This window comes from Erigeron canadensis, chromosome 1, assembly GCF_010389155.1.
Source record: "Erigeron canadensis isolate Cc75 chromosome 1, C_canadensis_v1, whole genome shotgun sequence".
In the NCBI taxonomy this organism is placed as follows: Eukaryota; Viridiplantae; Streptophyta; class Magnoliopsida; order Asterales; family Asteraceae; genus Erigeron; species Erigeron canadensis.
The window spans coordinates 31,431,414-31,448,527 of NC_057761.1; the positions used below are offsets into that span (position 1 = coordinate 31,431,414).

Sequence of the window (17,114 nt, forward strand, 5' to 3'; positions counted from 1 at the left end):
AAAAACTATATATATAAATGGTTTCATCAAATAGTTATTAGCTTATTCTACAGTTTTAACAAAAAAAGGTTAATCATAATCATTTAGATTTCATACTGAATTTTCTTATCTCTATAGAGACCACATGCCAAAATTTGTGCGTCCCTCTGTTGGTGCTCAGATACAACCTAATAAAAGTATATCCAATTAAGCCTATTGACCAGCGTAACATATCTCAAAATAAGGAGTGAAATTGAATAGTTCATTTTTTATATAAAAAGTACCATTCGACAGTCCTTGAACTTCCACCATGTTAAAGATTATGTGGTGCTCCTTGATGTCCCTCCGCGTTCATGTATGATTTCTGCCAAAAAAACTCCTAAGCACCTTTTAAGAAACTGTAGGGTGCATTATATGTTAACAAAAACGGATGAAATAGCTATTAAAGGATGTAGAAATTACCTTCTCGACATCATTTGCTGATAAACTTTTTCATTCATCAAAAATGTTCCACGACAACATGCCTAGATAATGAATTCACCCTTAGATTCACAATCTACAAAGGTGTGCAAATAAAAAATTTTAATGCAATGTTTAACTAAAAACAGTCAGTAACTTCTAATTTAAATTTAAAACATCATATATTGAATTATTGAACTCAAAATATATAAAAAGCAACCAACGAAGTCAAGATATTTAACGAACTGCAGCTCAAAGGTGGACTCTTTAATTTCTACACATAACCATCTAATCCTTCTAATACTATATTATAAAAGAGGACTCCTTTTTTTGAAATTCTCAAAAGATGAATTGAAGTACCTATATTGCCCCTCTTTTTTATTCACTAATTTAAACATTTATACCTAATATACCTATAATACCCTTAAATCTCAACTATTCATTTTTTTCTCTCTTCTCAAATCTCAATCACTAATTTTTTCTCTCTCCCTCCATAAATCATTTTATTCCTCTAATTTATTCAATATCTTTTATCTCAAAAACCGTATATCGATAAACTATAAAAGTTGTATGGGTGTTCTTAAAATTTCGTGCTCTTTCATTAGAGATGTCATTCGATATACCTTCGATGAATTTTCAAATTCGAGGGCGTACGGCTAAGGCATTTGGCTATCACACTCTTTGACTTATCACCTCCTATTACCTACCACCCCACCATCTCACCGCTGCACCGCGCGGGCAATATCCCTCATAAAGAATAGTATTCCATGAGAATATTTGGTACGTTCAATGACAAAGAAAAAACAACTAAATTAAAAATGACCAAATCAGATACTCGGTGAAGCATTTCATCAAAGACCATTGTGCATTTGAAAATCTGAATATATTTTGTCTTCAAATCAATGCATAATCATTAAATACAAAAAGGTTTTTCCTTCAAAACATATATCATTAATAAGTCCTTACACATTGGTGTCGAAACATATTTGAAAGAAAGAATCGAAAATATGCGATTGACAATGTAAATAGAAAACCTTCGAATGCGGATGATCGATATACATTGATTAAATCAATCCTATTTAAAACCCTAAAACCTTAAAGTTTAAGGATTCGAGGTTATATTAGGAACGAAATTTATGGATTCTAATTTGGGGGTTTATAAATAAACATCCGGTTTAATTCATATTTAGAGCTTATGTGTTTGATGGGAATATGAGATTAAAAATTGAGATTAGTTGATGAGATAAGACACTGAGATCAGATAACTACTGAAGATTTCCAAATACCAAGCAAAACAAATAATAGCTCAACGGTTGGTTCGTATGTGTGAAAACACCGAGATCGTGGGTTCTATTCCCACCTCCGGTAGTTTTTTTTTTATTAAATATGGCTTAAGATATTATATATGCTTAAGTGGACGATGACTCAGCAGAAAAATTGCCCATGTGGTTGCTGACGTGTCAATCGAATCGTTTTGGTGATGGCAGCGCCACCCGAGCGCTTTCTGATAACCTTATATATCTATACTCCCTTAATAAGCAAACTACCCCACCCCTCTTTTAACACATCTACCTTTAAAATATCTTTTATGCCCTCCTAATTTACACTACCCTATTTTTTCTCCATCACGCTCATTACACACATACGTTCATCCGATTTTTGATTTTCTCTCCCTCCCCCCTTCTCTGATTTTCTCCCCCCATAAACACCATCCACCCCCGCCCCAAATACCACCATCCACCGCCACAATCCACCTTCTATGTACGCTATCCCCCCATAAACACCATCCACCACCGCCCCAAAAACTACCATCAAACCACCATCCACTGCCGCCGGCTTATTTTTTTTTCTTTTTCATCGCCGCTGCCCCACAAACCACCATCAAACCACCGGCGTTTTTTTCTTATTCCCCGCTGCATCGCGCGGGTACAACGCTAGTATATACATATATATATATAGACTTGTGATGAAAATATTGAACTTTTGATATAATTTTTATTTAAAACTAAGAATGAGGTTGAAATTACCGTCGATTTAAACAAATTTTTTTTACATAATAACATATTATACTGTTACTAATGAAGCGTGTGTTGTTTTTCTCTAACTGTTTTTCCTTTTATTTTCTACCAATACTAATAATTTAATTATTCATATAAATGAATGTGATTAGTGATTGTTCCTCTAATTTTTTTTTCAAAAACTTTTGTTTTGTGTTTCATTTTTGCTGCAATATTATATAATACTTGAAGCTTGAAGTATGATTCTAAGTTTTGATGATACATGTTACATAACTAAGTTAGTCCTTAAATATAAATTATAATTTTTTTTCACAATCTGTAAACATAAATATTATGTTTTATTGTTTTAACATATATATCATATATTTAGTTATAATTTTATTATCTGCATCTTAATTTGATAACTTTTATATTATTATAAGTTACAAATAATTTTTTTTTAAATTATTTTTATTTACGTTTTCAGTTAGCTCATAGAACATACGAGTTTAATCTAGTAAAAGCATATATGTGGTAACCTGCCATTCACGATAATTGAACTACTTGTAATTCTTTTTATTAATCAATAAAAGAATAGTTGAAAATTACTCAAACTTTATTGGTAAAGTTGTTATCAAATTTAGAGGATCCTAATCCTTTCACAATATAGATACACATAATTATCTTAGCTTGGTTTTTATATTCATATAAAGAAACTAAGCTATACAATATTTTCATGATTGATTGAGTTCCTCTAAAGTTGACTTTTCTCACCATCAAGACTAAAGATTTGAACACGGAAACCTAAGGGCACGTTTAATTTTTAAAAAATGAAAAGAGTATTTCATCTCTAGAAAACAAGATCTGAAAAACTATAATTTGATCGTGTTTTAGTTTTTCATGCTTTTCAAGGAAAACAAAAATGGAAAAAATGGGTGTTTTCCGATCCTCGACTAAACGTTCCCTAAAGGTTTCACATATAAGTGTTTTTTACTCAAGCAAAATGTTCGAACAACATGTCATAATAAGGAAAGAAACATGAGCTATATATTACTTGAATTGATAACAAAGCTTTAGACGAAGGGTAACACCCTGTAGCCCTAAAGCATTTTCAAATTAAAAACCTAAAAGACACATCTTATAGATAATTATTTCTGAATTTATCATGAAGAAAGAAGCTAGGTTGCGTTGTCGATTGAAATCTTAAACGTGGCCGCCGCTTTTGAACGATCCAAATGCTTTATAAGCATGGGCTCGCAAGACGTAGTGGTGGTAGAAGGAGGCAATGGCGGCACCAATGAATGGTCCAACCCAAAATATCCACTGCAAAACCAATTAAAAAATCAATAATAACTCTAGCCGGATACTAAAATGGACCATTCTATATGGCCAAAGAAAATTAGAAATATACTTGATCGTCCCAGGCTTTCTCCTTATTGTAAATCACAGCAGCTCCGAAACTCCTAGCAGGATTGATACCCGTCCCAGTGATAGGAATCGTCGCTAGGTGAACTGTGAACACAGCGAATCCAATGGGTAATGGTGCCAATATCTATGTCACAAAAGAAGAACTCATTAGTCCTAATACATACTATATATTATGAGCACCAATTATTAATAAACGGTTAGTTAAAAAGTGATCATAAAAATATATTTGGATGGAACAGTTGGGAGCATACGGGAATATGAGAATCTCTTGCGTTCCTTTTAGGATCGGTGGCTGAGAAGACGGTGTAGACAAGAACAAAGGTGCCGATTATCTCTGCACCCAACCCGGTACCTTTATTGTAGACATCGACTAGCTCGTTGGCACCACCACCATATCTGTAATAGTAACTCTTATGGAAAACCTTGACCAAACCCACACCACAAACGGCTCCTAAGCACTGGGCCACAATGTATAGGATCAATCGGGGCAGTGACACCTTACGAGCAAGAAATAGACCAAATGTCACGGCTGGGTTAATGTGGCCACCTGCATATCCACATACAAGTATATCTATTAGTCATGTAACTACCCATTAATACCTTGGACCACAAAGGCACATTTATTCATCAGTATCTTTAGATTTTGTTTTATTGTTTTGAATTCGAATGTTTATTGCTAGAATTTTATCGGTATAGGGCCACACAAGAACTACAAGCCACACGATAAGTTATTTATGGTAACCAATTGTAATGGTATATTAAAGTTTCAGCCCATGTGTCCGAAAACAATTGTTTAATTATGAGGATAGTAACACTCATGAAGAACCCTATAAGATTTACAAAGGACTTAATTGGTAGTGAACACCAACTTACCATATATAACGTAAACGTAAAATATGTGAAATACTAATTGGAAAAGATGTGCTATGGGCCATAGAAAAATTCACATGACTCAAATTAAAGCGACTCAACTTTTGAGACAATACCAAAAGCTACCAAAACAAATTAAAGTAGATTAAAAAAATAAAATGTTGGAGTAAAAACTAACCAGAGATACCGGCAGTGCAGTAAACAAGAATAAAGATCATACTACCGAATGCCCAAGCAATGCCTAGGACGCCAACACCGCCACAAGGGTTCGAGCTCGTGTCTATTTGGCTCTTGTAACCAATAACTGTCAAGACAGTTATGTAAAGGAAGAGAAGCGTGGCAGTGAACTCGGCAATTAGAGCTCTATAGAACGACCACTTGCCCAACTCTTTGGTATCAAAAAATGCCACCGGTGGCGGGTCATGGTAGTCTTTCAATGCTAAAGGCTCTCTGTGCGGAACTTCGTCTGTCATGTTGGTTGTCATATGGTGGTGTGATAATATATAGCTAGCTAGCTAGATAGTGAGAATAATGAGCTAGGATGAAAATGAAAATGAGTGTGCATATATATAAAGCTAGGAAGGGAAGATAACACCAAGAGTGAATTGAAGGAGTCTATTCAAATACTATAAGGGGTGCCTTCGAATGAATAACTGAAATTTCGTTATCAATCGACCCTATCTACGTTGGTATACATATATACCCCGCCATCTTCTAATGTTTTTTAGGCCGATACATTTCTCCAATTTCTAGCTATTAGTTGTACGGATTATATATGTTTTCTTTTTATATAAATATTTATATAACTAAAAATCATTATTATTGCAAACATTTCTCCAATTTCTAGCTATTTGTTTTCATATGATTTGTATTCTATGTATAAAATAGAATACATTCATGTACGTACCACATAATTTATATGATTAATATATATTTGTCGACACAAACTCATAATTGTTCGATCTAGCTATCTCCTTATGTTCCTCTCTGTTATATATACTTACTAGTTAATTACTAATTATACGAGATTGGTTGTAGTGATGGGTTATTTGCTATTGTATATGGAAGCCTTAGAAACTTGGAGACTTTTTATAGTCACACCTAGTGACGGAGCCAGGAATTTTATCGCAAGGGACAAATTTTAAAACATTATATAGGTAAAAAAAATGTTAATGTAACAATCAAATACAGATAAATTCATATACCGACAAAATAATAACCATCCAATTACAACCAAAATACAAACTCAAAAGACGACATAACGAACCAGCTACAACTTCGTCGTATAACCAAAAGCACGAACTATTCACTAAACTTAGACGACCCATATAATGCTATATTAGATCTACTCATCTTTATATTAAATCAATACAAGATAACAAATAATATGTTGTATAGTGTGTTATGTGTGAGATTCTCCAAAACAAAACCTCTCTTCAGCCCTTCCAATCTAACATCACACTTTCATCTTTCAATTTAAGCAAAAAAATAATAATAATAATAAGAAACCTAATAATTAGGGAAAATATATATGGATAATTTTATTTAGATCAATAAATGAAAGTATTATCTATTGAAGAAGAAAAGATGTATAGAGAAGGAGAATGAAGATTATCCACTTATAACTACTATCATTTAAAAATTAAGACTTGAAAGTTGGGATTTAAATCGCATGTCACTGATTGCATATGTATTTATTTTTATTTTTTTGGTCTGAGTAAATTTCCAAATGTACTTTTAAATAAAAAATAATTACATTGTGAATAAATTAGGGTGGGGTCAATTGCCCCAATGCCCCCATGTTGGAGTCGTGCCTGGTACTTGCACCACTTGCATATTTGGTTCCTAATCCATTTGTCCCCAAAGTAACCTGATTTTTCCAATGGATATATATTACTTATTATTTTTTATTTTTAATATTGAAATTATTAGTTAAAAAATCAGTTGAAGTCAAAATTGAAAGTAAAAGTCAATTTTAAAAAATCAAAAGCTGTGATTTGTTAATGAACTATTAGACCAAATGTCTTGGTTATATTTTAATATATTAGAAAACAATTGGTCTAATAACCTATTGGCTAATCACAACTCTCGGATTTCTCAAATTGGGTCTGTTCATTACATTATATTTAAATGTTTCATTAGTCATGTTTTAGCATATTTAGCATATATCATATATTGATAAATCATAATTTTAATATTTACATTAATCTTTAAACTCTTAATCGAATTATTGGATTTTCTTTTTGAGAGTACACCGCATTATACGAATAACGTTATGGTAATTATTTATGAGTACTTCACATATTTCCAAATAATTGTAAATTTCTTCAAGATAAAACGAAAACTATATATTGTTTGAGTGCTTTTGAGTTTCACTGTTATTGTTTTTATTGACAAAGGTTATAACATGCGACTGCTATAATATCCCCATGTCGAGATTTGTCGACGATCGATAAAGTATCTAGCTATGGGGTGTTGATAATATCGAAAGGATAAGTTTATAATGTGAAAATCTAATCCTATTTATGTTTCAAAAAATAGTTATAATTTGAATAAAAAGTCTTAAAATGTGACCATATCTTTAGAACCGTAATAAAGGAAACATTTCAACCCTTGAAAAGTCGAAATTACTCTAAAGTTTATTAAAGTGTTAAAAAAATCGATTATAATTGTTTTGGACAAGGCACGATCAGGGATATGGCTTATTTTGTCAAAACATGAAAACATATAGCTGTTGATGTTTTTTTTTTTTTTAAATATAATCGAGTGTAGATCGTATATTTATATCGAGTTTGTGTTGTATTAATAGTAATTTCTTCAGTTATTATTATTCTAGAGTTTAACAGATATATAACATATTTCTTCTAGAGTATAATTATAAATATAAATATTTATAATTTGCTTTGCTTTATCTCGAAATGATCGATGATTGTCTAAATATGTATGGCTATAGTAAATTTGGCAAGGACGTCGACAACATACAAAGAGGTCAAAAGGAAGCGTCACCTCCACGAGTCCATGGGACTTAATTCGATGATTTAATTCCATATCAGCATTCTTTTTTATTTTCCGTTTTTAACATAATATTCTATTAATAGAAAAATTGTAAGGTTATATTTTAATGAGTTTTGCTAAACGCAACACTTAGGTCGGCAGATTAGGACTTAGGTGTATTAAATAATTGTACATTTATCATAAAATTTAAGGGATTGACTTTTAATACGTAAGATACAAACATTTTACGTATAACATTTTCCTATTTAAAATATTTCTTTTTGACATAAATGTTAACGGTTACTTTTTAACTAAGTAATTTATCAAAATTTGTATACACGGTTGGTTCAATCCACAAACCGCACGCCATCTCCACTCAACCAAATTAAATTTGATATATATATATATATATATATATATATATGGTAGAGATCCTGAAAGAAGGTGTCTTAAGGAGAGAAGGGAGAGAAGGTCCTATAAGCCAATTAGAACGCGACATGTGTCAAAATGAAAAAAAATGCGCGGTGACATTTTTGTAAATAAATCAAACTTTTGTCAGTCTAGTTTTGGGTCAGCTTGGGTTATGATCAGCTTGGTAGGTCAGCTTGGTTTGGTCAGCTTGGGTTCTGGGTCAGGTTGGGTGGTCAGCTTGGTTGGTCAGCATGATCAGTTTGGTCAGATTTAGGTCACGGTTTGATTGGGTCAGGTTGGGTTAGCTTGGGGTCTAAGTCAGGTTGGGTCAGCTTGACACAATCTACACAGATGTAGATTATGGGTTTTGGGTCAACTTGGGGTCAGGTTGGATCAGCATGGGGTTGGGTTGGGTCAGCTTGGGGTCTGGGTTAGGTTGGGTCAGGTTGGGTGAGCTTGGTTAGCTTGGGTTGGGTCAACTTGACACAATCTACACAAATGTAGATTATAAGTTTTGAGTCAGCTTGGGGTCAGGTTGGGTCAGCTTGGGGTTGGGTTGGGTTAGCTTGGTGTCTGGGTCAGGTTGGGTCAGTTTGGTTAGCATGGGTTGGGTCAGCTTGACACAAAACTACACATAATCTACACAAATGTAGATCCCAAGCTGACTCAGATTCCAGACTGACCAAGCTAACCCATAACCCAGGCTGACCAATCTGACCTAACCAAGCTGACCAACCAAGCTGACAGACCAAGCTGATCATAACTCAAGCTGACCCAGACCCAAGTTGACCCAAAACCAGGCTGACAAAAGTTTAATTTATTTACAAAAATGCCACCGCGTTCTTTTTTTTAAAATCCACATGTCGCGTTCTGATTGGTTCATAAGACCTTCTTTCACTTCTCTCCTTAAGACACCTTCTTATTTGATCTCTCTCCTATATATATATATATATATATATATATTTATAAACAAATGATTTTTTACCAGTTCATTATTTAACACAAATAGACTAGGATGATGTAACAATCTCAACAAGACAATTGAGCCCGATTAGTAGTTAATATATCAATGTGAAAATGTTAATTTCTAAACCATTAGACGTAAAACGTACTCATTAGTTTCGAGATAGATATATCCTTATTCAAAACTCCTAAAGTTGACGAAAGTAGAGAAAGGGACAAGTTGGTTCCGTCACAAACTAAAAATCATTGAAACTCAACTGGTATCCGAATACATTATTCAGATTTTGATTATCTAATCCACTTAGAGGTTTATCTTTTTTTCTAAAAATAATGTTTTTTTTCTCTTATTAAGGATTTTTAGACTATTTGGTAAGAGGATTAATCATTTCTCTCTAATAACCATACATATGAAAAACAAAGGCATTTATTACACCTATCTTAATTTTTTTGCTTTGTGAAAACGAAGAAGAAAGTAATTTGACATGAACTCGATACTGATATGATTATTATGTACATATAATTATAGAAAAAAAAATAAAATAAATGGATGGCAACCCTGATCCCAACATATTGTTTAACAACTTAAACGCAGCTATTAGCTAGATAAGTTAAATTTTTGTCACATCATTTCGAAAACTAGATTATTTGACCTTATATTCATATCGACACCCGTTTTCACATGTATTAATTTAGACTGTCAAAAAGTTAGTCAAATGCCAAGCTTTTGCCAAGTCAAAAGTCACAACTCGTAAAACCAAGCTGAATTCAATAAGCCGATCACAAGCATATATATATATATATATATATATATATATATATACACCAAGCCTTTGTGTTAGTTGTAGACTTGTATTAGTTGATGATGAACTCTTCCAACCAATGATGATGTACAATTTGGTTTGAAGCTCGGCTATTCGGTTTGTTTCAGGTCGGTAACTTATTAACCGTTCAAAACTACACGATGAACATAACCTAAAGAGTACCATCAAAAAAGAACAAAAATGGAAATATAATGACATGATTTTAAATCATAGTCCGACAATTATACGATGTAGAATAGACTAACAAATCCATATACACCAAAAGTCGTAAAGTTGGGCCGAGTCAAGATCACTAGTGAATAATGTAGCATGTATGGCTGGAATATGTGGCCCTTCCAGACTGTTTGTATTTATAGCCCGACTTGTGATATAAATTTGTAATAATACTTATTATACGGAATGTTACATGACAAATAATAATTGTATGTACTCCTTTGTATTGATTGTTAAATGCCAAAAAATATAAATATAAACAATATTATTACATGACCCTTTGTGTCTGAAATAATTATACATTCATATATGTAAAATATACGCGCTTCGTTATGTCATCGTACCAAAAAACTGATATTCGTCGGTTTTTTGAACACAAACTTCTCAGGAAAAAACCCATCACAAACTTGTCAGCCACAAGTTTCGAACACAAGTTTTGGTGTATATATATATCATCATTGGTTGGAACACAAGTTTTGGGATCGGCTCTACACAAGTTTCGAACACAAGTTTTGGGAGAAAAACCCCATGCCTCTAACCAGCTAGGCGCCTAGGATAAGCTTCATTAAGAGTTTGGCACTATACGAAGTTGACAATAATAATTTGAATAAATATAATAACACGACTGATTAAATAAACCGTCATATTTGTAATTAATCATAATTGAATAAGATAGAAAATGGTAAAAAAAACAAAAGGTAATTAAAGAAAATGTCAATTTTGTCATCTTTGGTTCAAAACACCAGTACGAGGAGTGTTATTGAATTTGTTTTAAGAATAACGGTATGTCAGTATTTCTATACAGGCTCAATAATGGTGTGTCAAGACAATTATACGAGTGAGCTAAATTTCTACATGTATTGACGGCTTTACATAGTTTTAACTTTAATTTATAGCAGGTGAGGATAACTTTTTTTTTTAATTTTTTGGATGATACTCGTTTATCATCGAGAGTTTAAATTGAGATCTATTCCGTGAGACTTGAAAGTACTCTCTATTATGGAGCCGGCTACGACAATATATATATTCGAACTTCCACTATTCACAAATATTTCACACCATAAAAAACGAAAAAGAGAAAGAAAAAATGAGAAAGATACGAGTCATCAGGTTTTACTTCGCATGTAGGAGTTCAAATTCTCCGGTAATCCCAAAAGTTGACATTCTTTGTTTATGGTAATAAGATTTTTATCAAAAAATATTTTAAAAAAATGAATTGAAAATCTATTAAAACATACAGGACCAGACTAAGGATGAGCAAAAAGTCCCAAATCCCGATCCCGTACCGATTCCGTCCCGATCCCGGTACCGAAAAGTGGTACCGAATCCCGAGTGGGACCGGTACCGGTACCGGTACCAAGTTTTGATAGTTAGCGGGACCGGTACCAATCGGTACCGGGACCGAGAAATCCCGATGGTCCCATTTAGTCCCGACATGCAAGAAAAGTATATTTTATATATGTTTTCAAGGAATACTATGTACGTTTATCTCTATATCTAAATCTATATGTATTCTATATTTATGTTATATGCATATCTATATGTATATCAGTACCTACATATGTATACGATTTGAACATGATGTTGTATATATGTATATTAGTACCTATATGTATATCATTACCTACATGTATATACAGTTTGCACAGGATGTTTTATATATGTTGTCTACGATTTGCACAGGATGTTTCAATATAGATATAGAATACAGAGACACAATAGAAGTACATTAATATGAGTATAGATGCAGATACATATATCAATTGATACATGCATATAAGTTAGAACAGGAAACGCGTTATATGATGCATTTGTGTGAAATATATTAATACATGGATTTGTATGTATGAGTACTTGATTCATATGAGTACGGATACATATATGAGTACAGATACATATCAATTTGCTGCAATGTGAGTCATATGGTATCTGCACTTCAGTACTTCATTTTTAAAGTTATCAATCTTTTAGAAGAATTTATGAAAGTTGCTCTATATTACCAACAGTTAATATTTATAAAAAAAATAAACAATAGTTTTAATTGGGACCAGTCGGGATTTGGTACCGATATCCCGATCCCGTCTCGGTACGGTACCGGTACCGGTACTAATTCAAATGGGACCGGGATCGGTACTATCGTTTGGCCATTTTCAGGATCGGTACCGGGACCGGTATGAAACGGTACCAGTCTCATGCTCATCCCTAGACCAGACCACCTCGATGATGGTTTGCTATAAAAACGGGCATATATGTGATGTGTGTGACAATACATGATAACAAAGTAACGAAAAACTTGAGTCGTAAACAGTTAAAAATATAATGTCATCTTCACAAGAGACTAATAAAGTACTAGTTCGAGACTGCTGTCTATCACGGGAGAGTAATAGATGATGTAACAGTTTCTGCTTTGGAATTGTCCAAAAATAATTAAATAAGAGCAACATAGGTTCTATTTCTGAAGTTGTCGATATAAAAAGCCAACATCTTATTGGTCAGCAAATTGAAAATGGTTTTAGCATTTCTATATCTCATCCATCTTGGCTAATTTTATCAGAACCTATGGGCTGTACGACACATGTTGTAAAATACTATTGTTTTTGAACTTTTACTTTGTTTTTTTAACCATTTTTATATGAAGCTCCCATTAAATTAAATTGTCGTGTGATATCGTAAATAGGGATAAGCAAGAAGTTCCAAATCTCCGTCCCGGTACCGTCCTGGTCCCAGTAAGTGAAACTAAGTCTCACTCAGGATCGGTACTGGTATCTATTTTTTTAAGTTCGTAGAATCGATAGCAATTGGTATCGATACCAAGAAATCCCCCAAATACCACATTAGTCCCAATTAGTCCCGTAATATTATGTTTCACACTATATTCAAAGCCCACCAGTCTAAAGCCTAGTTAAACTTCAACCCATTAAACTTAATTAATAACGAGCATGGTACCCGCACGTAGCGGCGGATATCATAGACGGAGGTGGCTATTGACGGAAATAAAGAGAGTGTGTGTTGTTTTGGTACATTGTTTTGATAGAGAGATAGGGAGATATTTGTGTTTTGTTTTAAGAGGAAGGATAAAAGGGTAAAATCGCATGTCCCACATTTGTAAACTTTTCAACACCCTACATAATTTTTAATAGGGAGTATAGATATGTTTGTACCGTAATCATACAATTATATATTTGAAAGCTCTTAGAAAGTTTGTAAACTTTTGGAAAGAATATAAGTGGTACTAAAGTAAAAGTAAGTAAACTTACAGTAATTATAGTTTTGCAACAAGTATATATATGTTTTTATTGATTTTATGTATTGTTTTACTAGTTGTAGACTTGGAGGTATGTTTTATTTATTGTTATCAAAAGATAACGGCTCATCATCAATGTTTTATTTATTAACATATTGGCATGGTTTATATATTGGTTTCAATTGGGACCATTCGGGATTTGGGACCATTATCCCGGTCCCGTCTTGTTACAATAGCGGTACCAACTTAAATGGGATCGGGACTATGTTTTAGACAGCATCGGGACCGGTATTGTCAAATTGGTACGGGACGTTCCAATCCATGTCCATCCCGTAAACAAACAGCACATCAAATATTACGACCACGACAAATATATACTACAAGAACTGAATATATTACTATAAAATGTTTTTATTATAACACATAAAAGAAAAAAGAAAACAAAAACATTTAAGATGAAGGAGGCAGAGGAGGATCAAAATGGACACTTGGGGGTAATATTTTGACTACCATACCATGCCCTGAGCATCCGATAACTCAGGACCGGCCATGGAGAGTGATGACGACGGTAATGTCGGCAACGGTGATTGTGGTGAGGGCGACGGTAGTGGTGAATGTAAAAGTAATTGATATTAAAGATAGTTGTGTGGTTATTTTAAAGGTTGATGAATCTAATTGTAAATTATTTTATTACGAGTATTATAGGTAATTAGGTGGAGATGTTTAAATTAGTGAATGAATGAGAGGGACATATTTGGTTCTTCAAAGACACAAAGTTTAAGAAGAAAAAAAAGGAGTGATTTGTTTTATAAGATAATATAGATTATGAATCATTTGTGTAACTTCGTATATCATCTAGCTGAACATTATGGAAAATGATTAATCCCCCTAAAACTTTAGCCTAATAATTTTTCTAATACCATAACATTTTGACATGTGTAATTCACTCACTACCTTTCATTCATCACCCCCCTTTTTTTCATGTGGCTTTATCTCATAATTAAGAGGATAATTAGGTTGATCTATTAGGAAGATTTATCATTACTCGAATATTATTGACTAGTGACATGTTATAGTTACTCATTTTACTACCATAATGGAGACATACGATATATCATATATGACAACCCGCATAATGATATATGCCATCTCAAATTCTCAAGAATATTATAGACTTATAGACTTATAGTCCACGAAGTTTATGTATAACCTCCATAGAATTATGACACATTTAGCATTGATAACAATATATACAGCCACAAAACATATGAATATATGACAAGTACAACACACTAGTGACCAGTATTGTGATTTGTGAAAATAGCCAATAGCTATACTACCCAGGCTCATTCCAACACTATAAATTCAGGGGCATTTTGGGTTGGGTTTTCGGACCCTGAACAATAACTGTATAAAGGAGGTTCAAAAACCAAATATTAAAATCCTAAAATATGATAGCCTAGCTTTAATAACTCTGCGAAAATGAAAAACGATAATCATGTAGTAAAAAGAAAAGGACAATCTGATTACGTTTTCAAGTCTTACTTAAACTTTAAGATGGATATCTTCATTACAAAAATAACATGTGTGAATCAGAGAACTTTCTAAACATGATTTACTAAAATTAACGTGATCCTTTTTGATATGCTTTAACACTATAATTGAACTTGTAGAGAGTTTCTTTAAAGCTTAATTGGAAGGATAAACTTTGTGAAATGCTGTATTTAACGTGCATAAAAAAACTTATACCTTCCATATTAAAAGTCTGCCCCCTGATTTTCAAGATAAATGTACAAATAATTTATGCACCTTAAACACAGCCCTAAGGGCTGTATTTAGCAAACCCCATAAACTTTTAGGGTCCTTACTAGTGAAATTAAATGATTAATATTTGTACAATAGTTTTCATTATGAAAGTTATTCATTATTCTCAGATTAATTAGTTGGTTTAAATGTGAACCAATAAATAGAGTTCTCAATCATTTTTTAAGCTTTGTTTTTCTTATAAAAAGAAAGAAACAAAATCGCGATTGAATTGATGATTAATAATCGATTATTCTTGCTAAATTCGGAGACCCTAAATATATCACAAAGGCACTAACTAATTCACTTGGGCTTGTGCGTTAGACCTCTGTTTAGTGGGCTTTAGTGGACTAGTTGCAGTCAACTGGGGCAGTCTAATACTCTTACGAACGATGATGGAAAATAATTAGTGGGCTTCGGCCTTGACAAATTTGAAAGGTTATCACGTTGCTTTCACACATTCACAAATCACAACAACACGTTGTTATAGGCAGTTTATTTGGATCTCTGACATAGATGATAATGGAACAAATTAAAGTACACATAACGGTCAACGATTTTTGTAAAGTTGTTATCTGAAAGCTATTATTCTTGTAAATTATGAGTTGTTATGCTTTAATCATCAAGCTAAAATCAGTTTTAACATCTTAAATAATTGTAAAATAATATTCAGACTCAAATATGCTTAGTTCCTTGATTATATATAAAATTTTACTACTTAAAAGATAAACAATCCTAAAGACCTTCATAGTTCATTGTTTAATTACATATAACATATAAAATATTCTTACTAAGCGCTAGAATATTCATCAATGAGATGAACAAAAAAGAATATTCATCAATGGTAATAATGTTTTTTTTTTCTTTTTTTTTTTTTTTCACGTGACCTTGATGAGGAAGTATACATGAAGATGCCTCTTGGAATTCCTAATCCTGATAATAAATTTTTTTATCTTGGAAACTTTTTTTACAGTTTCGAACAAGTTAGCTGACAATGGTTTTATAAGCTTTCTATGCCTCTATATGATCAAGACTTCAATCAAGTTAAGAATGATTTTTTGCATAAAGAGTTCAGTATCAACATTTTGGGCTTTCTCAATTATATTTTAGGTTTGAGAGTCATTACCCTGATAATGATATATATTATTCCGAGTTAAATAAGTTGACTCAAGCAAAACTTGTTGAATTTGGTTTCTTGGATGTTAAGCACTTAAACCCATTGAAATTTTCTGATCCTCGTGGTCTATATTTTGACGATCTATCCATGTATAGATATCCGATTGGCAAGCTGGATTTTCCAATAAACACAGGACTTGAATCACTTGATTTAGCTTTTGTTGTTTACACTATGAGTCAGTTTATGTAGACTCTACAACAAATACATTTAGATGACATTAATCATTTGTTTATTGAAATATTTGTAAGGCCCACTGTTATAAATAGTATTTGATCAATTTAAAAAATTAGAAGAAAAAAGCGATGATCAATTTGTAGTCGTGTAACACTAAGGTACAATAATGTGACATGGTTAACACATGATCAATTAAGTTGGAATTTATTCAATGCTGAATTCAATTATTTGTTCGGATTTTTGCTTCTTTTTAATTTTTAAGATTAACAATACAATATGTATATGATGGGAAGAAGGAAGGAAGAAAGAAAAACCATTAAAGGGATTGGGGTTGTTCATGGCAATAATGGCTTTTGTATTCAAGATTGTACTCCAAAAACATTAAAAACCAATTTAATATGACTGCAATTTTACCATTAAAGAATTTGTGCAAGTCTTTTGGCAAACATTAAAGTGTATTGATGTTGATAAGAATTTTGACGAGATCTATATTAGTAATAATCCTTTTTACACGATTTTTTGTATTGGTAAGGTATTTTCCATCATGAAACTACATGAAGTGTGATTCTAGCTGGTGACAA

At 32.6% G+C, this 17,114-nt stretch overlaps 1 protein-coding gene across 1 annotated transcript; it reads right to left on the minus strand.

Moving 5' to 3' along the window:
* Positions 1–3,457: 3,457 nt before the first annotated feature.
* LOC122607951 (aquaporin PIP2-2-like) lies at positions 3,458–5,307 on the minus strand. The gene is made up of 4 exons (XM_043781038.1): positions 4,912–5,307; positions 4,115–4,410; positions 3,847–3,987; positions 3,458–3,758 (listed from the first exon to the last, which is right to left on the minus strand). Exons 1-4 carry the CDS (start codon positions 5,216–5,218, stop codon positions 3,639–3,641), a joined length of 864 nt encoding a protein of 287 aa, XP_043636973.1. The 5' UTR covers positions 5,219–5,307; the 3' UTR covers positions 3,458–3,638.
* Between the last annotated feature and the right edge of the window lie 11,807 nt (positions 5,308–17,114).

Coding starts and splice junctions, on each gene's coding strand:
- LOC122607951 (XM_043781038.1), bottom strand. CDS start 5,218: ATGACAACCAACATGACAGACGAAGTTCCGCACAGAGAGCCTTTAGCA. Junction 3,988..4,114: donor CAAGAGATTCTCATATTCCC/GTATGCTCCCAA, acceptor TTTGTGACATAG/ATATTGGCACCATTACCCAT. Junction 3,759..3,846: donor AGAAAGCCTGGGACGATCAA/GTATATTTCTAA, acceptor TTGGTTTTGCAG/TGGATATTTTGGGTTGGACC.